The sequence below is a fragment of the Simochromis diagramma genome, unplaced genomic scaffold (genome assembly GCF_900408965.1).
Source record: "Simochromis diagramma unplaced genomic scaffold, fSimDia1.1 OVJJ01000802.1, whole genome shotgun sequence".
Classification (NCBI taxonomy): Eukaryota; Metazoa; Chordata; class Actinopteri; order Cichliformes; family Cichlidae; genus Simochromis; species Simochromis diagramma.
Window position 1 is genome coordinate 21,004,678 of NW_024387492.1, and position 25,966 is coordinate 21,030,643.

The window sequence follows — 25,966 nt, forward strand, 5'->3', positions numbered from 1 at the left end:
CCTTCAGGGTCATATGTCACATGAAAACCAAAATAATTCCAAACGCCAGATCTGAATGTTGCAAGTAGAGCTTAACTTTTGTCTCGCTAGCTTGCCCTGCGCTCTTCCTTCTGACTAAGCTGTCTGTGTTGAGCGCTCAGTGGATCTGCGCTCGACAGTGCAGCCTAGGCGGAGTAGTCGAACACAGATTCACTGAGCGCTCAACACAGACAGCATCGTCAGAAGGAAAATTGATAAAATAAATTACAAATGTTGTATTGTTCGATACATATGCGTACCGAACCGAAAGCACTGTATCGAACGGTTCAATATCAATACGAATATCGTTGCACCCCTAATATATATATATATATATATATATATATATATATATATATATATATATATATATATATATATATACACATATATACATATATATACATATATACATATATACATATATACACATATATACATACACACACATATATACATATATACATATATACATATATACATATATATATGTATATATATGTATATATATATTAGGGGTGCAACGATATTCGTATCGATATTGAACCGTTCGATACAGTGCTTTCGGTTCGGTACGCATATGTATCGAACAATACAACATTTGTAATTTATTTTATCAATTTTCCTTCTGACGATGCTGTCTGTGTTGAGCGCTCAGTGAATCTGTGTTCGACTACTCCGCCTAGGCTGCACTGTCGAGCGCAGATCCACTGAGCGCTCAACACAGACAGCATGGTCAGAAGGAAGAGAGCAGGGCAAGCTAGCGAGACAGAAGTTAAGCTCTACTTGCAACATTCAGATCTGGCGTTTGGAATTATTTTGGTTTTCATGTGACGTATGACCCTGAAGGTAAGCGAGTCATGGACTAAAGTAAAACAGTATGTTGGATGTGCCATGCAATGCTCAATTACATTGGTGTGAACTAGTGTGTTAGCGCAGTTAGCTCGTTAACGTGTTTGCAGTCTAGCCCCAAACATCGGCGGTAGCTCGTTAACGGAGATTTGCCGTGTTGTGGCGTTAAGGTCATTTCAACGAGATTAACCTGAAAGCACTAGTGGGAACACAACGAATATGACTGCACATTTACGCCGACATCATCCTAGTGCAAAGACAAGTGGAAGCAGACAAAAAAAAGCAAGCATGCTACTAACTTTAGCCGAGTCATTTAGACAGCTGTTAGCACATGATTCTCCTTATGCTGCTGAGAATATAGCCCAGAAGAAGCGGATAGTATAGCTTTTATTTTGGAAAGAGACATTTCTCTGTAATAAACTCTCTTTTCCAAAGATGAGTGATTCCTCAATCAGATACAGGGCTCGCAATATCGCTAGCCCGACGTCCCGGAGCTAGCGATTTTTTCAGTCGGGCTACCAAAATCTCTCTTCCCTGCCCGTCGGGCTATTGTAGGAAAAATATATGTCAATGCTTTTGCATTCTTTCAGAAATGTAGCTGGGTAATTATGTCATTGGCATCGGTGAGCCACTGTCAATATGTGACATATTGAAGTCGCGTTTGAATTTGCGCTTGTTTTTTTGCTTTCACTTTGCAATCGTGCGAACTGTGTATAGAGAGCGACAGCACTGATCTGTGAGTGATGATAATTTGTGCACCAATTCCTCTGACATCGTCTTATTAATCGTTAGCTTACTATGCAAACATGACAAGTGAAATCTCCCGCAAGCTTAAACATGTGAAAGGTTGATCGCGCAGAGAATCGCTGAGCTTATGTGAGTGAGCGTGTAAAAGCATTTCAGTTCTGCTGAGCCAAATAAGACAGGTCAGGGTGAAGAAGTGACAGCCAAAGAAAAGCTTACCACAAAACGGAGAAGTTATGACAAATCAGACTATAAGGCAAAAAGAAAGTGCAGCTTTATGGTTTCATGGACAAAAGAATTTCTGTGGCTGCAATATGATGAGCTAAATAACCAGGGCTGCACATAAGTGGTCCGCAGGTGCGCATTCGCTGTCAAAATAAAAAACACGCACAAGGGTTAGGGTTAAATTTAAAAACTGTACTTTTGAGTTAAAATATATATTTATAATTTTAATAAATGACAAATTAAAAATGCATGAACATTTTTTTGTATCGAAAAAATATCGAACCGTGACACCAAAGTATCGAACCGAACCGAACCGTGAATTTTGTGTATCGTTGCACCCCTAATATATATGTATGTGTGTGTGTGTGTATATATATATATATATATATATATATATATATATATATATATATATATATATATATATATACACATATACATGGAACGCCATAACCAAGTGGCCGGCATAGTGTACAGGAACATCTGTGCCGAGTATAACCTGGAAGTCCCGAGGTCAAAATGGGAGATGCCCCCAAGGGTGATGGAGAATGACCGAGCTAAGATCCTGTGGGACTTCCAGATACAGACGGACAAAATGGTGGTGGCTAACCAACCGGACATAGTGGTGGTAGACAAACAGAAGAAGACGGCCGTAGTGATCGATGTAGCGGTTCCGAATGACAGCAACATCAGGAAGAAGGAACACGAGAAGCTCGAGAAATACCAAGGGCTCAGAGAAGAGCTCGAGAGGATGTGGAGGGTGAAGGTGACGGTGGTCCCCGTGGTAATCGGAGCACTAGGTGCGGTGACTCCCAAGCTAGGCGAGTGGCTCCAGCAGATCCCGGGAATAACATCGGAGATCTCTGTCCAGAAGAGCGCAGTCCTGGGAACAGCTAAGATACTGCGCAGGACCCTCAAGCTCCCAGGCCTCTGGTAGAGGACCCGAGCTTGAAGGATAAACCGCCCGCAGGGGCGTGCTGGGTGTTTTTTATATATATATATAAAATCTCCTTGAGAGCAGCACTTTCTTGGCGAGCTGCTTGGGTCTTAATGCCACTATAAGCATACCCCATTATTGTTATCGAAACAGTCTTCTAACAAACAAACAGGTTATGATAATAAGCCTGTGTGTGTTTGTGTGTGTGTGTGTGTGTGTGTGTGTGTGTGTGTGTGTGTGTGTGTGTGTGTGTGTGTGTGTGCACGCGTTTCAGAAGTGACACCGAGTCCCACACAATGTGACAAATCCAAAATGCAGAACTAATTTCAACTGACAGGTATGGTGGCTCAATTTAGCACTACTGTTGTCATGGTAATGCCATGCACTTGTCTGTGTGTACACCTGAGAGTGTGTATCCGAGAAACAACAGACTGTGAAAACAGGCTGACATCAACACCTAAGGCGACCATTATGCCAACGACTTGGAGATACACTATCTGACGCCCCGACTAACATTATAAAAACATAAATTCCTCATTAAAGTTGGAACAGTCACAGCAACAGGAAGGATAACACAGCTAGATAACAGTATTTTTTATAATGCAGTGACTCAGATACATATATTTATTTAAAAAAAATTCTTTGCAATGTTAACAAATGATCCATACAAGTGTAGATTCATCTAACTGCAACAATTAGTCAATTAAATGTAGTCAACTTTAATCACTGAATCTGTGAATAACAGTTTATACTCAGTTATGCGCCTGGTTATAGATAGGATATGTGAGAATTAAAATGTGTTTTAGCTAATCAGACGTGAGGATTTCATGTCATACAAGACAGAAAGTGAAAAACAATTAAAAAGCTTCACTTTGATTCATTAAGGAAATACCAAGCATACTAATCAATAATAAAAATGACGAGTAAGTGCATTGCAAGATAGGATATAATATAGAATATAGACTATATATAATGCTTTTAAAATCCATCTGTTCGTTCAAAAAGCTCTCGATGATTTAATATATCTTGTGGCAGCCAAGTATGTTATGTAAGGACAGAGTTATGTCCCAACATGGCTATTCCACATACCCATCTCTAACCCAGGCAATCATATAGTCCCTACAAACTAGACAGCCTAGTACATTCAGCACATTCAGAAGATCTTTGAATTTCTTTGAGATGAGAAGATTCAAGGAACCTCAGAGGGCTCAGTGAAACCCTTCACAAAAAGTCCATTAACAGTGAAGAAACCTTGGTGCACATCTAACTGTCATATTTTTACTACTACACACAATGATGCCATTTGAAAAGCCCTCTGGCTCAACTGAGAAATATTACGCTATGGTGTTATGAGAAAGAAGGAAAATTAGCAGGAAAATTAGACAAAATAGTTCAACTGTCTTGTGCTATGCCAACCAGGTTTTCTTTTGCAACCAGGTTTATGCTGGAGTCTATCATAGTTGCCAGAGAGATGGAAAACCCCACAGCAATTTAAAGAACAGCAATTAACCTAACAAACTGGATCATATGGAAAAAAACGTATGCAACCTCTGCACAGTTTTTACCAGTGCACCACTGACACCTTTAAGTTTTTCTCAGGCAAAAGAAAAACTGGGGTGCAGTGAACACCAAAATGCTGCCATAAACTCCATCTAAGTGTAATGAAATAATAAAAAACTAGAGTCCATAAAGCGCTAGGATCACACCTGTCTCAGAGCAAGTTACTTCTCAAATCATTATCAAACTTGGCCTTCATTTTGATGTAAGATGCATACCTGAACCCTTTCGTGTTGAAAGGCAGACATACAAACACACAAGGTAAAAACAATTCCAACCTTACTACTGTGGTGAGTAAAAATGGCATGCACTTCTGTAACACATAAACGATAGTAACAAATCAAAACAAACCAACAGATGTCTAAGCATAACATCTAGTTTAATTAATAAAGACATTTGTTGCAGTAGAGAATTTAAAAGCACTGAGAGATGGCCCAGTCCCTTGGCCAGCTGGCTTACCTTGGGAAGGTATGCAGCATTTCGTATCCTGTCCACCATCTCCTGTCCGTCAGGGTGCACGGCCGCCACATGGGACCACATCCTCTCCCAGGTGACACTCTCGATAGGAAAACCAGATCGATTAACGTAGAAAAGAACCCCTCCATCCTTCTCCTCTTCCTCCTCGGGGGATCTCGAGCTGTTCTTTGGGGGAGACAAAGAGGAGGACTCCTGGGTGCTGCAGCGGAGGAGACAGTGTGAGCTGGTGCTCTTGGACCGGCCATGCCTGCTCAGCTTGGCTGTAGAGGTGCCAGTCCGGTTTGGGGAGTTGGGTCCAGTCATTGGCCCCAGGAAGAAGTAGAGGAGGAGGAGGAAAAGTTAGGGCAGGCAATCTTCCTCCAGCTACAAGAGCTTCTTTTTGTTAGTGAGCAGTGCAAAGCACATGTTGATCTTCAAGGTCTAACGTGGTAATGGGGGAAAAAAAGAAAAAGAAAACGCATTAACTCAAATATGCTTTTTAAAACGACAGTACATGTACATGACTGCACAGCAAGGATCACTACAAAAAGTGTTTGTATAACACAGTGGGGATTTTTTCAGGTACTTTCCACTGAATTGTTACAAAAAAAAAAAAAAATCAACGTTATCCGTATTTAAGAAAAGGGGTGATTGTGATAAAGAAGCCAAAAATGCAGCAACAGTCGACAATAAATGTACCAAAAACAATATATGCATAAATAATAACTTCTGATTCCAGAGTAGCTCAACAGCTGATAAAAAACCCCTCCGAGCATTAAAAATCCACATTAGCAGTCATATAAACTCATGAGTATGAAATACACAGTATTTATTTTGCAACGACACAATATAGCAATCTGCGGAATGAATTGATTAAATCTCATTAATGTGTAACTTAACAGAGCAAAGGCAACTTAATGTCGACTTAAGTTTTTCTTTTGATTGAATCAGCTGAAATATCCCAACCGTTATCATCCTGACCGTATCGTGTTTTCCAGGAAGGCTTCTATTTCACATAAACAATCGGACTCCCGGTTGAAAAGGCATTTGATCTGAAAATCAGTCACCAAGGCGAGGTGTGTTCCATTCATAACAAAGCGGCGTTGTCCACCACAGGCTTTAAAGTCTTGTTTTGGTTCAAGGCTTTGTAACTTCACCTCTTCTGCTATATGTCAAGCTAGCACAAGCTAACATTTGCTAAGAAGGAATTAGAGCGCGATTCCTTTCAAAATAAAATCAGTACGTTGGTCAATCGTTTATAACAACTGATTACTGCGAATCACCAGAGCACACTCACAACTCCATCATTTGCTTGCCTGTAAGGCTTCTAAAACGTGTTAAAAGTAATTACGCACAGAACCGTAACGAAACAAATCATTTGTCTGTGGATATGTTTTTATTTTGATAGCGCCGTCCAGGAAGTTCCCCTCTACTGTTTTTGCTAGCTTTGCCGCTGTATCTCGGAACACTGCGGGGGCCGTTGCCTCCCACCACCACAATACGGGGAAATTACCTCGTCTCTGCATTTCTCTCTGTCAGCAGCCTGCAAGGAGCCTCGATATCAGCTACCTCCTCAGAAAATCCAATTTCATGGTGATAAAAACGCTTCTTTACCCTCTCATGTGATTAAATCATTGGGGATAAAACGGTCCTACTAGCGGCCACTGTTCTCCCGTATCTGTCCGTTGCTCGTATCCCCTACGGTTGCCACTGCTCAACAGCTTCTCATTGGTCGAGCTAACAAAGAGAGGCGGGTCAGAGAGTATTCGCTACCTTTTTTGGATCGGGTGGTGCCCTCTGATTGGTTAATTTTGATGGACGAAGAGGTCAACAAGTGATAGATCTGCAACAAATTGGATTTTCTTCCACTTGTTATAACTGTTGATTTGGAATATATTGTTTTAGGGGCTGGACGCTTTTTCTTAGTAAGAATGAGTTTAAATACATTGGAAGAAACCTAAGCAAATAGACTACAGTCAAATTATTCTAATGGCATAAATTTATAACCACACACATCCCATAATATAGAGTTATCAGTTTTATTGTGATTTCCAACTGTCAATAATGAATGCATTTTTTTAAATAACAAAAAAAATATTATTATTATTTTTTACTGATGTTACAATTATATGTGAAACATACTAGAAACAAAGTAGACACGTGAAAACCTCCCACCTAGCATTAGATGTGTGGCACAATAATATACAGGACCTGTTGTTTTTTTTTAATAAAAAGTGTCATATTATGTGTGATATTTTTGTGGCACTCGACGCAGCAATATGAATAATGGGCTGCTACATTTGCAGTAGTAACGTAACTTGACTTAGAACTCCACCTTATGGACAAATTGTTTGTTACAGCACACAAACAATTTGGCACACCTTAGTCGTTTTCTCTTTTATAAGAATGGCTTCTTGACAACCACCTTCCACTGACAGCACGTCTGATGCCACTTCAGCAAACACCAGATGAATGAACTGAAGGTCTAGATCCATCTCTCTGCACTATTGCTAAGGAGCACTTTTGACAAGACAAGAAAGTGTTGCTTTTTGGAAGCAAAATATACAGAAATCAGAGGTGGCTCAAGACTTCTGCACAGTACTATATGGATGTCGCCTCCCATATAGTACTGACTCCCTAAACATGATGGATTGTAGAATAGTGTAAAATTATTCCACACCTATTTGGCTTGATTTACTCATAAAAAGACTCCATTTTGACATAAAAGGAAAATCATCAGAGGGCCAGTAGCATTACAGTTACATTAAAGATTAAATGGGAAACAGGTCTGTATGAAAGTTCTTTGTGTTTTATATTCCAGCTGGTCAAACATAGACACTTAGAAGACTTGCTGAGAAGACTGGTGGAGTGAGGAAGGAAATGATGTGTGGGGTGTATTCATTTTAATATTTCAACTTTATTGTGGAGAAAATGAAGAAAATATTAAATCTTCATGAACAAGAGAGAGATTAACATGTGCTTGTGCAACATTTTTAAGTTACAGTGAACATGTTGAGCAAAACAATCAACCAACTTATGAAAAAACTCATTGGAGACTCCATTTCCAGGAGAAAATGCTCACTTAGGCTATGTTCAAACTGCAGGTCTTAATGCTCAATACCCGATTTTTTGATCAAATCTGATTTTTTTGTCTGCTTGTTCACACTACAAATAAAATGTGACAGCAAACGCGCTCTAGTGTGAACCCTCAAAGCGGCCCACATGCGCATACGAAAGTGACCCAGGTCGGATTTGAAAATATCAGATTTGTGCTGTTCAAACTGTCATACCATGATCGTATATGGGTTGCATAGGGTCAAAAAAGTCGCATTTGATGCACTTTCGCCTGCAATGTGAACGTAGCCTTAGATTCATGTGATGGAGCTGTACAAAAAGGATCGATATCAAACCTATGGCCCAGAGGTCAGCTCTGGCTTTGCAAACTCTTATATTTCCAAAGAAGCCTTTACCTAATCCATTTTTTTTCCAGAATCTATTACGATTACTTGTATGTCATGAAACAATAACGTGATTCAGAGAAGACTGATTCAGCGTTCAAATACAGTTTCCTTACATACGGGAAATAGCTCGCAGTTTATGAGGCAAAGGGCTGAGAGTAAAACCCACAGCTGGAGTCAGATCTAATTCATCCTCTGAAACTCCAGGTGCAGGGGTGAAACGAAAATGCTGAAGGAGGGTGGTGAAGAAGAGGAAGAGCTCCATCCTGGCCAGACTCTCTCTGAGGCAAACCCTGCGACCTGTAATAGACAATCAAAGAACTACTTCAGCTGTCCTGTCAGCAGATGTAAACTAAACAGTGATGGCTGAGCTCACAAACCTGCAGAAAATGGAATGAAGGCATCTCGCTTGACAAACTTTTTCTCTTTGTCCAGGAAGTGAGCAGGATAAAAGCTATGTGGTCTCTCCCACTCGTTGGGATCATGCAGGGCAGATGTCAAGAGAGGAAACACTGTGGTTCCCTGCACAAATTACAATATACAGACTGCTAAAACCTGTTCCCACCTTGTATTTACATGTATTTTATCTGCATTTATGTTTTCCTACCTGCACTACCAAACCATCACCCTTACACAAAATGATCATACACAATCCAGGATGCAGTTATATTTTCTCCCACATGGCGGCTTTGTGCAGGTCAGGTTTTTTAAGCACAGGTGTGTTATGTAGTCTTACCTTCATGATAAAGTGACCCTGAAAAGGAATGTCTTGGGTGGTTTTGTGAGGAAGTGCAGTGGGGATGATGCTGCTCAGTCTCTGTATCTCATGGATGACGGCGTCAGTAAAGGGAAGTTTTTTCCTGTCAGCAATCTGCACCTGTCGGTCTCCTATGACCCTCGTCAGCTTCTCCTGGACCTCATCTGGAGTATAAAAGTAACAATAATTGAATTTGAGCGCTTTGAGTACTCCGGGAGAGTAGAAAAGTGCTATATAAGAATCAGTCCATTTACCATATATGTGTGTGTGCGTGTATATACATCTATGTAAAATATATAGAGGTCAACAGTTTGAATATTGTGCAAAAGAAATGGCATATTTCTACAATATGGTGTGTATAGTGTTGAAGTTCCGGTAGGTAAGAGTGAGGTGCCTATGAAGTGTCACTGTTCAGGAGTCTGGTGGCCTGATAAAAAAAAGCTGTCCCTGAATCTGCTGGTTCGGGACCAGATACTGCAGTACCTCCTGCCAGACGGAAGTAGTTTGAAAGGTCATGACTGGGGTGACTGGAGTCTTTGATGATCCTCCCCGCTTTCCTCAGGTACCACTTCTTGTAGATGTCCTGGAGGGAGGGAATCTCACCTCCAATTATCCTTTCAGCACACCGCACCACTCTCTGGAGAGCTTTGTGGTTGTAAGCGGTACTATTGCCATACCAGCAAGAGTGTGAGCCAATGAGAAACCCAAGGCACAAAACATTAGACCACAAAACACACAATCTTGACTTTGTTCACAGATCGTAACTGCATTTACGTTCAGCATAGAAATTGTGCTGTGTGTGACGTATGTGGGAAGACAGTTAAATACTGTGGCAACACAACAAACTTTGTTAAAATAAAGTGGGGCTCTCACTCGATGGGAGTTGGCTCTTCTGATTCACTACAAAAATAGAGTCCTTTGAAATCTTAATTTTTGAAACGGCTGTAAATGAAGGTGACATTATTTATTTGATTTTGTTACAGTCATTTGATTTCATTAGCGCATTGAAGTTGTGGATTATTCAGGCTCCTCACCCTGAATCTTTGGCTACTTGGCCATAAGCAGAAGTCCCCATCTCAGTGTAGTTGATGTTGTCTCAGTGCCAGCAGCAAACAGGTTCATTACTGTCATCAAAAGGTTATCATCATGGAAGTGACTGTTGGTAATCCCAGATTCCTGCAGACGTGCAACAATAAAATGCCAGTAAATCTAATTCCCTTAAAACTGACACAGGGTGTACTTTGTTCTTATATTGACTCTACTGGGGCACAGCATACAGTGGGGCAAAAAAGTATTTAGTCAGCCACCGATTGTGCAAGTTCCCCCACTTAAAATGATGACAGAGGTCAGTAATTTGCACCAGAGGTACACTTCAACTGTGAGAGACAGAATGTGAAAAAAAAATCCATGAATTCACATGGTAGGATTTGTAAAGAATTTATTCGTAAATCAGGGTGGAAAATAAGTATTTGGTCAATAACAAAAATACAACTCAATACTTTGTAACATAACCTTTGTTGGCAATAACAGAGGTCAAACGTTTACTGTAGGTCTTTACCAGGTTTGCACACACAGTAGCTGGTATTTTGGCCCATTCCTCCATGCAGATCTTCTCGAGAGCAGTGATGTTTTGGGGCTGTCGCCGAGCAACACGGACTTTCAACTCCCGCCACAGATTTTCTATGGGGTTGAGGTCTGGAGACTGGCTAGGCCACTCCAGGACTTTCAAATGCTTCTTACGGAGCCACTCCTTTGTTTGTTGCCCGGGCGGTGTGTTTTGGATCATTTTCATGTTGGAAGACCCAGCCTCGTTTCATCTTCAAAGTTCTCACTGATGGAAGGAGGTTTTGGCTCAAAATCTCACGATACATGGCCCCATTCATTCTGTCCTTAACACGGATCAGTCGTCCTGTACCCTTGGCAGAAAAACAGCCCCATAGCATGATGTTTCCACCCCCATGCTTCACAGTAGGTATGGTGTTCTTGGGATGCAACTCAGTATTCTTCGTCCTCCAAACACGACGAGTTGAGTTTATACCAAAAAGTTCTACTTTGGTTTCATCTGACCACATGACATTCTCCCAATCCTCTGCCTGTATCATCCATGTGCTCTCTGGCAAACTTCAGACGGGCCTGGACATGCACTGGCTTCAGCAGCGGAACACGTCTGGCACTGCGGGATTTGATTCCCTGCCGTTGTAGTGTGTTACTGATGGTGACCTTTGTTACTTTGGTCCCAGCTCTCTGCAGGTCATTCACCAGGTCCCCCCGTGTGGTTCTGGGATCTTTGCTCACCGTTCTCATTATCATTTTGACCCCACGGGATGAGATCTTGCGTGGAGCCCCAGATCGTGGGAGATTATCAGTGGTCTTGTATGTCTTCCATTTTCTGATGATTGCTCCCACAGTTGATTTTTTTCACACCAAGCTGCTTGCCTATTGTAGATTCACTCTTCCCAGTCTGGTGCAGGTCTACAATACTTTTCCTGGTGTCCTTCGAAAGCTCTTTGGTCTTGGCCATGGCGGAGTTTGGAGTCTGACTGTTTGAGGCTGTGGACAGGTGTCTTTTATACAGATGATGAGTTCAAACAGGTGCCATTCATACAGGTAACGAGTGGGGGACAGAAAAGCGTCTTACAGAAGACGTTACAGGTCTGTGAGAGCCAGAGATTTTCCATGTTTGAGGTGACCAAATACTTATTTTCCACCCTGATTTACGAATAAATTCTTTACAAATCCTACCATGTGAATTCATGGATTTTTTTTTCACATTCTGTCTCTCACAGTTGAAGTGTACCTCTGGTGCAAATTACTGACCTCTGTCATCATTTTAAGTGGGGGAACTTGCACAATCGGTGGCTGACTAAATACTTTTTTGCCCCACTGTATTTGTTTTCTTTTCACCATAGTTAAGCAGCAATGTGCACAGCTTCAGCCTTCAGTTAATAATTTCAGCCCAAAGTAAATCCGTTGGGCATCTTTCTTTGCTTTTAGACAATAATTCTGATGGCAAAGGAACCAAACGGGACAGGCGGGGAAAAAAATAAATAAATTTCAGACTACCAAATTGACAAGTGATAGAGATGCCAACCTCCAGAGTTTGCTTGAGGACCAGAAAGGCATTCACAAAGCCTCTGCACATCTGTGGGTTCAGAGTCTCTTTTAAACGACTGAAGATGGCAAGGTTTTGTTTGCTACTGGTAGCAGACATTTTGAGCAGTTCCTTCCTGGCACCAGTCCAACTGAAGAGCGCTGGACACATGTTGTACATCTGTCAAAAATCATATAACCATCAGTAACTAAAAAGTCTTTTGCAACAACTGATACTTTATGTACTTATGTACTGTATAAATTACCTGTACTGAAGGAGAACCCAAAAGTTTAGCACCTCTGCTCATTCGATCTACCAGAGACGTAAACTCTGGATCATTATATTCAAATCTGCTTCCATAGACAAAGGAGCAGATAATATTAGAGACTGCATATGATAATCTTTGGTTTGTATCAAAAGCTTCTCCTGTGACAAGACAAATGAAAGGAGTGAGAAACAAATAACAGTCAAATTAATGTAATGTTAATTAAAGTCATTTACATTTTTTAATTAAACAAATCTTACCTTTAAATTTCTTAAAAACTTCAAGCAGTTTTTGACATTCTTCGATAATTTTGTCCTCACATGCTCTCTTGCCAATCAAATCCCAAAGTCTCTCAGGTTAGTCAGTGCAAAGCGCCTCATTTCCTTCCATGAATCACCGTTGGACCACACAACCCCTGTAATGAAGTGTGTATAGAGTTTAAATAATAATAATTTAAGAGATCTAAAAGGTAATGTGACACATGATGTGGTTATAGCCTTTTTTTTTTTATTACCATATCCATGGTTCATTTGATGCACAATTAGAATTGGATCTCTGTCTCCAAACACTTCATCATAGTCAACAAGTGCCTCCTTCACTGTCTTGTATCCTGCCAGCACCACCACTTTTTGGGGTCCAAGACAGACAGTGAAGACTGATCCATATTTCTTGGACAGCTAAGAAGGGCAGAATATGTTGATATTTTAACACACATTAGAGAGACCCTGGAAGTTGTAAGAGCTGCATGGAAAGCTGAATTTACAAGTCAGCCTTAAAGAAAAGCAGCCCAATAGCTTTACCTCACCTCCAATAATGTTTTGTAGGGTCTTTTCAGGTTCATCTGAAGCAAGTTCCCAAACAAGGGAAGTGGTCTGGGTCCTGGGGGATCCTGGGTACTGAAGCTAGCAGAGGAGATTAAATAGATGAGCAGGAGGACTGTCAGAGCCCCCAACAAGAAGGTAGAACTGAAGGCCTGAAGAAAAACATTTAATATCCCCATGGTTTTCAAGTAAAATATACACTCTGTTACTTGCACTGAAAACTCAGTGACTGTGAAAGACACTGCACAGGGATAAACAGTGCAAACAGTGTTCTGTGGTTATGAATGAGTAAATGATTAATGTTGCAGTTAGTACTTTGGTCTGTGTCAATATTATATTTTCAGGATGAAAAAATAATAATAATAAAACACGTATATATGTGTGTACCTGATATCAACACAATTAATTGTGTAACACTTTAAAGTGCAGCATTTTTTTTTTACTATATTTTAACATTATTTGAAACTGAAGCTCATTTTTTTGTATTGACTTTTAGAGTTGAATATATGATAAATGTAAAGAGCATTTATATTTTATGCTTTTCTATAAGACTATGTCATAAATCAGAAAGTACGGTAAATAATTTTTTATCCGACATAGCTGAGTGTAGGATAAAACGGGTAACCAAGCAGTTTTGGCCAAAGTGACTGGGTAGCAAAGCAGGTTTCCTAACAACAAGGGCAGCAGGTAAATAAAGTGGCAATATCTAAGAGAAGCAATAAGGTTGGAGAAACCTGCATTCAGCTAAGACTGAAGAAGTCACTTGGATGAAATGCTTCTCCCGCTGAAAAAACTACGTCAAGATGAACTGAATACACTTTAATTATGGGTGACTTAGACAGCTACAAGTGTGAGTCATTAGTTTTTCTTATCACTAAATGAAAAAGTGAAGCGGACAGATAGAAAATGGCCCAAAGGTTCTGGTAACCATTAATTAGCCCCCCAAAATTATGAAAAAACAATTCATCTGTACAAATAAACATTGATATATATTTCAGTCCCTTTCAGACATTCTTCTTCTCTCTAAAGAGGTCACATGGAAGACCAACAATGTAACAATAATGTGTTGTCAACCCATCTGTAAACTTCTCCAACCACCAGGGGGCGTGGCATGGCGGTACTTACTAAGAAAACTGAGGGTGTCTTCTTTCTTGAGGGGGCAGTAATGAGCATGACATGCACTGATGCAGCATTTGATCTTTATTGTGGAGGAAAATGTTTAACATCTTACATCTTTATGAGCAAGCGAGAGAGCGATACATGGCTGGTGTAGCATTTTTAAGTAATCAAAACATTCTGCCTTTATTGTCAGTGAAAACTTTAAAGACAGCTATTCAGAGACTACTTTAAAGCCAACAGGCAATCTTTACCTACATGAGATGGGGCTAATAAAATCACCTTGAAACTAAAGGAACAATTGAACTAAACATTTTGTAAATCATGTCAGTGAGTCTGAAATTGTTGCCATGATGCCAGGTCTCTCTTGGAAATTAGATTTTTAATCTCAATGAGATTTTTTTTTACCTGGATAAATAAAGGACTAATAATGATTAAGGACACAAGAAAATATTCTGCTAAAAATTGACTGGAGCCTTTTCACAGGACAACAAAAGCTTATAAAGACCATCTCTTCCTCACATTTGGGAAACAGCACATAATTTGTGAATCGAAGGGCTGAGTGTAAAACCCACAGCTGGAGTCAGATCCAATTCATCCTCTGAAACTCCAGGTGCAGGAGTGAAACGAAAACGCTGCAGGAGGGTGGTGAAGAAGAGGAAGAGCTCCATCCTGGCCAGACTCTCTCCGAGGCAAATCCTGCGACCTGCAAGAGATGAATAATAATCAACTGTCCTGTGAAGAGATGTACCTCAGTGGTAATGGCTGAGCTCACAAACCTGCAGAAAATGGAATGAAGGCATCTCGCTTGACAAACTTTTTCTCTTTGTCCAAGAAATGAGCAGGATAAAAGCTGTGAGGCCTCTCCCACTCACTTGGATCATGCAGGACAGATGTCAAGAGAGGAAACACTGTGGTTCCCTGCAGATAACAGCTGATTTCAGAGATGCACAAAGTACAAAACGTACTAAGACAACACATAAAAACAGCACATACTTTTGATTTGGATTCAGTTTCAAACTTTCCCGTATTCCTGTGATTGCCCGTCCAAGATGGCATCAAGCTTCTGTTTTGTGCACTCAGTAAACTGATAACAACTGTTCCCACTCATGCTTACTCTTTGTGTCTGCACTTAGGTTTTTTGTAGCTTTAGAACTTTGGCACCTCAACTCAAAGTTAATGCAGGACGACCCAGGATGTAGTTACATTATCTCAAAACATGGCTTGATGCCGAGCAGATTCGAATAGATAACAATTAGTCTTACCTTCTCAATAAAGTGACCCTGAAAAGTGATGTCTCGGGTGGTTTTGTGAGGAAGTGCAGTGGGGATGATGCTGCTCAGTCTCTGTATCTCATGGATGACGGCATCAGTGAAGGGAAGGTTTTTCCTGTCAGCAACCTGCACCTGTCGATCTCCTATGACCCTTCTCAGCTCCTCCTGGACCTCATCTAGAGTATAAAAGTAACAGTAATTGAATTTCATCCCTATTAGAATCCTCTGGAGTCTAAACGAGAACAGTGGACACATTACACTTGTGTTACACTGACAATAACACTCCAGTATATTTGATAAATGTATGCTTATTGTGATATTGCTCTTGTGACATGTGTCATGTGATTTCCAGTAAAAGAGTGTATTCAAGTTGTGGATTATTTGAGCTCCTCACCCTGTATCTTTGGATATTTGGCCATAAGCAGAAGTCCCCATCTCAGTGTAGTTGATGTTGTCTCAGTGCCGGCAGCAAACAGATTCATGACTGTTATCAGAAGGTTTTCATCATGGAAGTGACTTTTGGTAATCCCAGATTCCTGCACATAGAAATTTAACAGCAAAGTCACTCAAATCATTCTAATCCCAAAGTTGGATGGGGGTTGGACAGTAGAAAAAGAAGTGTCAAGGCACCGAACAGTAACGAGGATGTAACATACACCAGAAGAATTACAAATGATCAATAGTGTTCGCATACATCTGCTGGGTGATAAAGGTATTAGGATGCAACACAGTTGTTTTGTCTTAACCATAGCTGACCAGGATAAGGCACAGTTTCACCATCAGTTTAAGTTGTTTATTCCTGAACACAAAGTTGAAAGATAATAGAAAGTCCAACCTCAAGATTTTCTTTGCGGACCAGAAAGGCATCTACAAAGCCTCTGCACATCTGTGGGTTCAGAGTCTCTTTTAAGCGATGGAAGAAGGCACGGTTTTGCATTTTATTGGCAGCAGCCAGTTTGAACCCTTCGTTCCTATCAGCAGTCCACTTCAGGATTGATGGAAACATTTCATACATCTGTGAATCATCAAATATACATCTGTACATAAAATACCATTTTTCATTTACAAAGGTTATTGAGTTGTACCTTGAAAAAATCTGTAACTCCATAAGTGTCACAAAGTAGGAATCAATACCTGTATTGAGGGACTTCCACTGAGTCTGACAAATCTGTTTGTTCGATCTACCAGAGACGTAAACTCTGGATCATTATATTCAAATCTGCTGCCATAGACGATGGAGCAGATAATATTAGAGACTGCACAGTTAATTGATTGGGTTGTATCAAACGCTTCTCCTGTAGCAAAGCAAACACATACAGTCAGTATATGTAATTGGACCATTAATTCAATTCAGTTCAAACAAATGTGATAATTTTTTACCTTTAAATTTCTTAAATACTTCAATGAGATGTTGACATTCCTCTATTATTTTGTCCTCACATGCTCTCTTGCCCATTCCAAAGTCTCTCAGTTTAGTCAATGCAAAGCGTCTCATTTCTCTCCATGAGTCACCATTGGACCACAGAACTCCTGAGAGTGGTCATATTTTAGTTTGACAGTACCAAAATAGAAAAAAAGCTAAAAGATAAAAAAAATTTTTTTTATTCCTTTACCATGCTCTTTGGTTAATTCATGCGCAAGTTTCGTTGGGCTTCTGTCTCCAAACACATCATCATAGTCTACAAGTGCCTGCTTCACTGTCTTGTATCCTGCTAGGACCACCACCTTTTTAGGTCCCAGATAGACCGTGAAGACTGATCCATATTTCTTGGATAACTAAGAACAGAATATTTTCATATTTTCACACGAATCAAAGAAACCAAAGCTAAAAAGCTGCCTGAAGAACTGTATCTGCAACATAGTTCAATTACTTTCCTACCTCCAGCAATGTTTTGTAAGGTCCTTTCAGGTCCAGTTGCAGCAGGTTCCCCAGCACAGGAAGTGGTCTGGGTCCTGGAGGACCCTTTTGTTTTTTTTGAGAATTGAAGCTTGGAGTGACGATGAAATAGACAAGGAGGATGACTGTCAGTGCCCCCAACAAGAAAGCAGAACTGAACGATTGGAGAAAGACATCTAATATCCCCATGGCTGTGAAACTAATTCTCTTCTATGAGTTCTTTGTACTGAGAGCCCAGAGACTTAGTGCTTTTTGCGTTGTCTGCCAAATTTCAGTCCTGTACTGTGCAGCATATAATACAAGGTGTGACAGTAACAGAGCAAAGGTCCTCTATGAAAGAAATAGTAAATCATTAACGTTGCAGTTGATACTTTGGTCTGTAAAATAAATGGAAAAACATTAACAAACCAACAAAATAAATTAAACACAGAATAAAAATATCTACTTGGATGTTAGAATAATTTTTGACAGAAGTGAGTATATCTGTTAAAAACGTAATAATAGTTTTCATTTTTGGTAGATTTTAGCATTAAAATTCAGGGTTGCCATGGCCGTTTTATCTATCTATCTATCTATCTATCTATCTATCTATCTATCTATCTATCTATCTGGCAAGACTGCAAACATGACAGATGTATATATATATATATATACAAGACAACGAAGCTCCTGACCATGCATGAAGGGTTTCACTCCAAGTCCAGCACCCGGAAGCTGTATGCTAAGTGGAAGGAAAGAGTGAGTGTCAGCACCACAGTCCAGGATCAGACATTAACATCCACTAACACATCAGGTAGAAGGCCCCAACCCAAGAAAGAGGAGGAAGAGGAGGAACCATCATGGAAGGACAGGCCCCTGCATGGTGTGTACCACCGGCAGATAGAGGAAGTGGCTGACATCCAGAAATCCTACCAGTGGCTGGACAAAGCCAGACTGAAAGACAGCACAGAGGCACTAATCATGGCAGCACAGGAACAAGCTCTGAGCACAAGATCCATAGAGGCTGGGGTCTATCACAACAGGCAAGATCCCAGGTGTAGACTGTGTAAAGATGCCCCTGAGACAATGCAGGACATAACAGCAGGGCACAAGATGCTAGCAGGCAGGGCATACACAGAACGCCACAACTAAGTGGCTAGCATAGTAAACAGGAACATCTGTGCGGGGTTTAACCCTCACCCCAATAAGGGAAATTTAAAACTGTTGGTTAAGGGTAAATGTAACTTCAAGCGTAAACATCAATTGGAGCTCACTAAAATTAATATTGAATCCGTGTGTAACTTGTACCAAAACAATGTCAGACTCTTTAGTTTTCTCTGGTCCCCTCCCCAATCGCACCATTCCTTAAATTGCTGGCTGTCTGAGTGGTGTCCACAAAATGATGTGGTCTTTATAGATAATTGGAGAAAACCTGGTCTTGTTAGGAGAGTCGGCATCCATCCCTCTTTGGATGGAGCTTTTATTTCTAGAAATCTTGCCAAATTTATTAAATCTCCCAAAATGTGACTATCCAGAGTTAGGATCAGGAAGCAGAGTTGCAGTCTTACACGCCTCTCTGCAGCTTCTCTCCTCCCATTGTCCCCCCAAAACCCCATCCCCTTATCGACATGGCTCCCCTTAGAGAGCCAAACCAAGAACCAGCAAAAAAACAACAACTTAACAATAAAAAAAATCACAAAGAAAGAACAATACAGTATCCACATCTGCACCAGAGAGTAACAGTGAAACAGTGAAATGTGAAATGTCTCTCTCTTCTAAGTCTCTGTTAGTACATGAGTTAATAATTGATCAACAAATCAATTTACAGAAACCTGGTTACAGCAGGATGGTTATGTTAGTTTAAACGAATCAACACCCCCGAGTCATTCTAACTATTAGAATCTAAGTGCCAAAACCAGTCTTATTTGTAATCATCTATCATCCACCTGGGCCTTACACAGAGTTTCTGTCTGATTTCTCAGACCTTTTATCTGACTTAGTGTTAAGCTCAGATAAATATATAAATAAATATTGTGGATCATTTTAACATCCATATAGATGCTAAAAATGACAGCCTCAACATGCATTTAATCTGTTATTACACTCAACTGGCTTCTCTCAAAATGTGAACAAACCCAGCCACCACTTTAATCACACTCCGTATTTGTACTTGTAGTGTATTGAATCTTTATTTTAAACATTTTAAAATAGTACAACAACAACAACAATACAGAAAAAAGAGACAAACAAATAAAGAAAGCAGAACAAAAGGAAAGCAAGGCAATAATAAGCACAAGCTTATTTAATGCCCCCCCTTTTGACTATTTTATTTATGTTTCATTTATTATTTATGTTTTATATATTTTATAAATATTTTTAGATTTATTAATTAATAGTCTACACTTTTTCTTCCTGCTTATGCCTTGCCCATGATAAATTCTTCATTAAGAACAACAAAATAAACTACCACAGCTATGCAGATGACACACAAATATATATCACAATGTCACCAGGAGACCGAGGCCCTGTACAGGCTCTTGGTAAATGCATTGAGGAAATTAATGACTGGTTGTGCCACAATTTTCTCCAGCTAAACAAAAACAAAACTGAAGTAATAGTCTTTGGTGCCAAAGAAAAACGATTACAGGTCACCAGAGAACTTCAATCTATACACCTAAAAACCACAAACCAGGCGAGAAATTTGGGTGTAGTGATGGACGCAGTTTGACTGTTTTTCTAAACTTAGAACAACACAGTCAGCTTACTATCACCTCAAGAATATTTAAAGGATAAAAGATCTGATGTCTCAATAGGACCTGGAAAAACTAGTCCATGCATTCATCTTTAGTAGGCTTGACTACTGTAACAGCATCTTTACAGGTCTACCTAAAAAACAGTCAGACAACTACAGCTCATTCAGAACTCTGCTGCTCGAGTCCTCACTAAGACTAAAAAAGTGGACCACATCAGTCCAGCTCTGAGGTCTTTACACTGGCTGCCTGTCCGTCAGAGGATAGACTTTAAAGTTCTGATGCTGGTCTATAAAGCTCTGAATGGTTTAGGACCAAAATACATCAGTGACCTCCTGACCCAGTATGAACCTTCCAGATCCCTCAGGTCATCTGGATCTGGTCTTTTATCAGTTCCCAGAGTCAGAACCAGACACGGAGAAGCTGCATTCAGCTTTTATGCTCCTTATATCTGGAACAAACGCCCAGAAAGCCTCAGATCAGCTGAAACACTCAGTTTATTTAAATCCAGGTTGAAGACTCACCTGTTCTCAGCTGCTTTTGAATAAAACACCAAATCCGCACTTAAGCTTAAATTTCAAAACTTACATTTTAACTACTGATTTTATCTACTGTTCTGATTTTATATGTTTTGATTTTATATACTGTTTTGTTTGTTTGTTTGTTTGTTAATTAGTTAGTTAGTTTGTTTGCTTGTTTTAATCAATTTTAAATCATGCTTTTTATTTGTTTTTGTTTCTAATGTCTCTGTAAAGCACTTTGAATCACCTTGTTGTTGAATTGTGCTATACAAATAAACTTGCTTTGCCTTGCCTTCATTACAAATGATATATATCCCAGTAACAACACGTCAAAAGATATACAATTTACTGATATATATACTTCTATAGACATACTTCTGAACCCACACACATATATACACCACGCTATTGTGAAAATATTGGGTGAGAACACCCAGTCGAGCCCTACCTCCTCCCTGTACTTTGCAAAAACCATATTTTTTGAACCACCTTTAAAACTGAGTCATGCTGAGACATTGCTTCAGTTCTTCAAGTAGTCTATTCCAAAGCTTCACTCCACACACAGAGGTGAAAAAACGTTTTAGTGTTGTACAGATTAATTAATGCTTCAATACAGGGAGGCTTGCCCGATGGCACTTACCGAGACGTGGCTGACCAATGTGGACAGTGACACTTCACTGCGAATCAGCGGCTTTGGGACTAATGTCTGGACAAAAAACAGTTGTGTTGCCCTTCAGGGGTGTTTTGATTGCACTGACTGGTCCTTGTTTCAAGAGAGCACTTCTGATTTGGATGAACTCACTGATGTGGTGTGTAGCTACATCTCTTTTTGCAAAGACTCTGTAATTCCAGCCAGAGAATTTAAGACTTCCCCCAATAACAAACCGTGGCTATCTAAAGATATTAAGGATCTGATTCTTAAAGCGAAAATTGCTTTTAACAAGGGAGACATTCCCGCTGTGAGAATACTGAGGAAGGAGGTGAGGGCCGCAATACAGATTGCCAAGAAGAGATACAGAAATAAGATTGGGGGAAAACTCCACAGTAACAACCTCAAAAGAGCTTGGCTTGGTATGAAAACAATGGCAGGGCTACAGATGAAAGGTAAAAGTAATATTACCTTAGAGGGGTTTACCTCTAAAAACATCTGGCAGACAGTCTTAACAGTTTTTACCTTCGTTTTGAGAACTTTGACTGTTCTAGGCAGACCAGCACACTGAGGGAAAAGACTATCACTCCCCCATCATTTTGTATTGATGAGAAGGGGGTAGCTAATCTCTTTAGACACACTAAAAGTAAGACAACATCTGTGGACAGGTACTGAGAACTTGTGCTGATCAGCTGAGTGGGATTTTTCACCATATTTTCTCACTTTCTTTAGAGCTACATTCAGTACGTAAGATTTGGAAACATGCTGTCATTGTTTCTGTTGCTAAGGGCAGAGCCTCTGGCTCTGACTTCTTTAGTGAGGAAGTCATTTGAGAAGATAATTGGAAGGAGATTTTAATGCATGTTGAACACCATCTTGACCCCTTCCAGTTTGCCTATAGAGCAGGAAGAGGTGTGGAGGATGCTGTTGAAACACTCTCGTATTTCTTGTATGAGCATCTTGAGGCCCCTCACACCCATGTAAGATTATTATTTGCTGACTTTTCATCGGCATTCAATTCGATTCAACCCTTCTTACTTGCTGGCAGGCTTTACAATCATTTTAAACTTGATACTAGTCTGGTCAGCTGGGTGACAGACTTTCTGACTAATAGGTCACACTGCGTGAGGGCGAATCATGTGTTTTCTGATGTGCTCTCCTGCTCTACTGGATCACCCCAGGGTTGCTGCCTCTCTCCCCTTCTGTTCATTCTTTATACAAATGAGTGTCGCAGCAATTTCATGAACAGACACATCCTGAAGTTTGCTGATGACACAGTGATCGTCAGTCTTCTAGTGGGAGACGAGTCAGGCCATGGACAGGTTGTCGTCCTTCCTTTCACTTAATGTGTCAAAAACTAAAGACATTAGTAATTATTGATTTTAGGAAGTCCTCTTATAGCTCATCGCCTACTATCATTAAAACTGCTGAAATCGAGATTGTTGAGAGTTACAAATATCTAGGTGTGGTACTTGACCATAAACTGTGTTTTGAATCTCATTGTCACAGTGAGGTTCACCGGTATGTTAGTTAGAGCAGGACCCAAGAGCAGACATAGGCAAGGAGACATGATATGAGTTAACAAAAGGCGAGCCTTTGTTATGGCTGATGACAAAAGGCAAAACAAAAGCTAAACAGACTGTGAAAAACCTATGACACTGAATGCTATGCGAGACTATGAAACTTTGAAAACTGATTCCATGACTGTGACTATGAGAACTGTGATGACTATGACGAGACATAACTGGGAAGGTTACACAGACGACGCGACACAGACTGAATGAAACACAGAGACTAAATACACACAAGGGAAGATCAAGGGAAGTGGCCACACAAGGGAGCACAGCTGACACCCGTGAACCTAATGGCAGGACAGGGGAAGTGAAACTAAATACAATGAACAAAGAACACTGGACTCTTTCAAAATAAAACAGGAAACATGGAGTCGTAGACATGACACAAGGGGAACCTGATAAACCATGAACTAAACTGCAATCTAGGCCTGACCGAATAACTAGAAAACTGAAAAGAAACTGGAATACAGATGAAATAACAAAATAACATGAAACTCAAAAAACTGGGTCACATGACACAGGACCATGACACTCATGCTGATGCCACTACTAAAAAGGTTCAACAAAGAATGTTCTTTTTAGGGAAAATGAAATCTTTTAAGGTCTCATCTGAGATGTTGTCTTTGTTTTATGGAAGTTTTATCAAATCTGTGATGTCCTTTTGTATCGCTGCCTGGTTTGGTAACCTGACGGTGAAGAATAAGAATTAAGGTTGGGACTTCTGGTAAAAACTGCTAGCAAAATTTCAGGGCACTGGCAAGATGGACTTTTGGCCATCTACAACAAAAATGTGCTTAGAAAGGCTCATTCTATTATGAATTGTTTGAACCATCCACTTCACAGTGAGTTTGAGTTGTTGCCTTGCGGCCGTGGTTTTAGAGTACCTCTGAGGAAGACTAAAAGACTCCAGGTTTCTTTTATCCCTACTGCATCTTGTCTCCTTAATGGCAAATAACCGTCCTTGGACTTTCTATCACTACTATTGTCATTATTATTTTATATTATTGTTCTGTTTACTTTTATCTTGCTGCCAAGCAAATCTTCTTTGTCTGTTTTCTGATACATACAGGTTTATGAGTGTAAATGTGCTTTTCTTGATTTCAGCAATTTTGACAATTGATTCAAATTGTAGATACCGAATAAAAATAAAACTATTTAAGACCAGTGTTGGTCAAGTGACTTGAAAAAGGTAATCAGTAACTAATTGCTGATTACTTCCCCCAAAAAGTAATCCCGTTACTTTACTGATTACTTATTTTCAAAAGTAATAATTACTTAGTTACTTTTTAAAAACACGATTTACAAACTGAATAGGTAATAAAGCAATAGATCTTTTAGCCCAATTCTACTTTTTCTGCATAATCCATCATACAAAATGTAATCAAATGGAAAAGTCTCTTTTTAAAACTTGTTTTATTCGTTTTAATCTTTTATCTTTATGCATCAATCAAAAATTTAATTATATGCAACATTCTCTGACTGGAAGAAATTTGTTTAATATTTAAACCTATTTTCTGCACATTCCAGCACATAAAATATATTTTTTTTGTGTGTGTTTACACTCAGTCTTTCAAATAGATGCAAGTAAAACCCAGCAGAAAATAAATAAAGTCAAAGACTAGCGGTCCTGTTGCTCTATTTTCACCTGTAAAGCAAGAGTGGGGTAGGCGGAGGTTTACCCTGGTGCAGGTGTGCCGCAGCGGTCAGTGGAAGAATCCGCGAGTTTCTTTGTGAGTTTCCCATTACGTCATAGCGCACTCAGTGCTTGCTTGGAAGTTTAGGGGGTTTTTTCGCTGTAAAAAGACGTTTTCTTCCCACGCACAACGGACACTAATGTTTTTGTCACTTTTTATGGAATCAAACTCAAAATAAGGTCAGTACTTCCACGGTTTAAACGCTGCACGCTCATACTCTCTCCTGCACTCGATATACATTGTTGATCTGCACACAGCTGTTGTCACCAACGTCGCACTTGCTTACGTCACTGTCATGAAACATTCTCACAAAAAAAATCACGGTTTTAGTAACGCAGCTTTTCTAGGGGAAAGTAATGGTAATCTAATTACCGTTTTTGCAATAGTAATCCCTTACTTTACTCGTTATTTGAAAAAAGTAATTACAAGTAACGCGTTACTGCCCATCTCTGTCTGAGACAAATATTTACCAGGAACATCTGTACCTCTCCGCAAAGAGAGGAAAAAAACAAGCAGTGCCCTTTGGACCAAAGAAACAGATTCTTCTAAGGAATCATTAAACGCTCTCATTGTGAGTTCTGAGACTGAGGGGCCTGAAAACTGAAGGCTCTCCCTCCCATTCTACTTTTAAATACTCTAGGAACCACAAGTAAGCCTGCAATGTGAGAGCGAAGTGCTCTAATAGGGTGATATGGTACTACAAGGTCATTAGGAAATAATGTAAAAATAATCCAATATACATCACAAATATTGTGATGAGAAAGCTTCAGTTCTTGTTCACACTGTAATGAACATATGTCCCCACAAAATATTAAATGTCAAGTTGCAACAGCTACTGATTTAAGTAATTTAAAATCAGTGTCACAAAGTATGAATTAAACTTTGAAGTGGGCACATGCCAAACATCATGGCAAGCGCTGGAAAGGGTGGCAATGGTGTGAGCATTAGGACATTACAGCAGCATGTCTCAGTGATTTCACCCACAGATAACAAAAACAAACCAACCAACAAACAAACAAACAACAACAAAACATTTGGCCCACAGTCTGTGTGTTTTTGTGTTTCAGAAGTGACAATGAGTCACACAATATGAAAAATCCAATCTGTCAAGATGAACAGCTTAAACAGCTGCAAGTGTGGTTCATGAGTTAATCATATCACTAAGTGAAAAAGTGAAGGGGGCAGATAGAAAGTACCCCAAAAAGTCTGGTAACCATTTATGTCAACACAAATAATGGGAAAAGATATTTCAACCCTTTTCGGATGTTCCCCATTTCTCTAGAGAGGTGACATGGCTGACCAACAATGCTAACAATAATAATATTGTTTTG

At 39.8% G+C, this 25,966-nt stretch overlaps 1 protein-coding gene and 1 pseudogene across 4 annotated transcripts in view; both read right to left on the minus strand.

Moving 5' to 3' along the window:
• Positions 1 to 6,513, minus strand: part of vash2 (vasohibin 2) — a 44,691-nt gene extending 38,178 nt beyond the window's left edge. Inside the window, exons 1-2 of one of the 4 annotated variants that reach the window (XM_040017165.1) lie at positions 6,303 to 6,513; positions 4,793 to 5,230 (exon numbers count right to left, since the gene is read on the minus strand). In XM_040017165.1, the coding sequence (XP_039873099.1) occupies positions 4,793 to 5,113 (321 nt within the window). In that variant the 5' untranslated portion in view covers positions 5,114 to 5,230; positions 6,303 to 6,513. Of the gene's footprint in view, positions 1 to 4,792; positions 5,231 to 5,755; positions 6,233 to 6,302 lie in introns of those variants that run through there. The other 3 variants (XM_040017168.1, XM_040017167.1, XM_040017166.1) reach the window with 3 other exon arrangements.
• Positions 6,514 to 8,019: 1,506 nt separating this feature from the next.
• LOC120724766 lies at positions 8,020 to 17,930 on the minus strand (annotated as a pseudogene).
• Between the last annotated feature and the right edge of the window lie 8,036 nt (positions 17,931 to 25,966).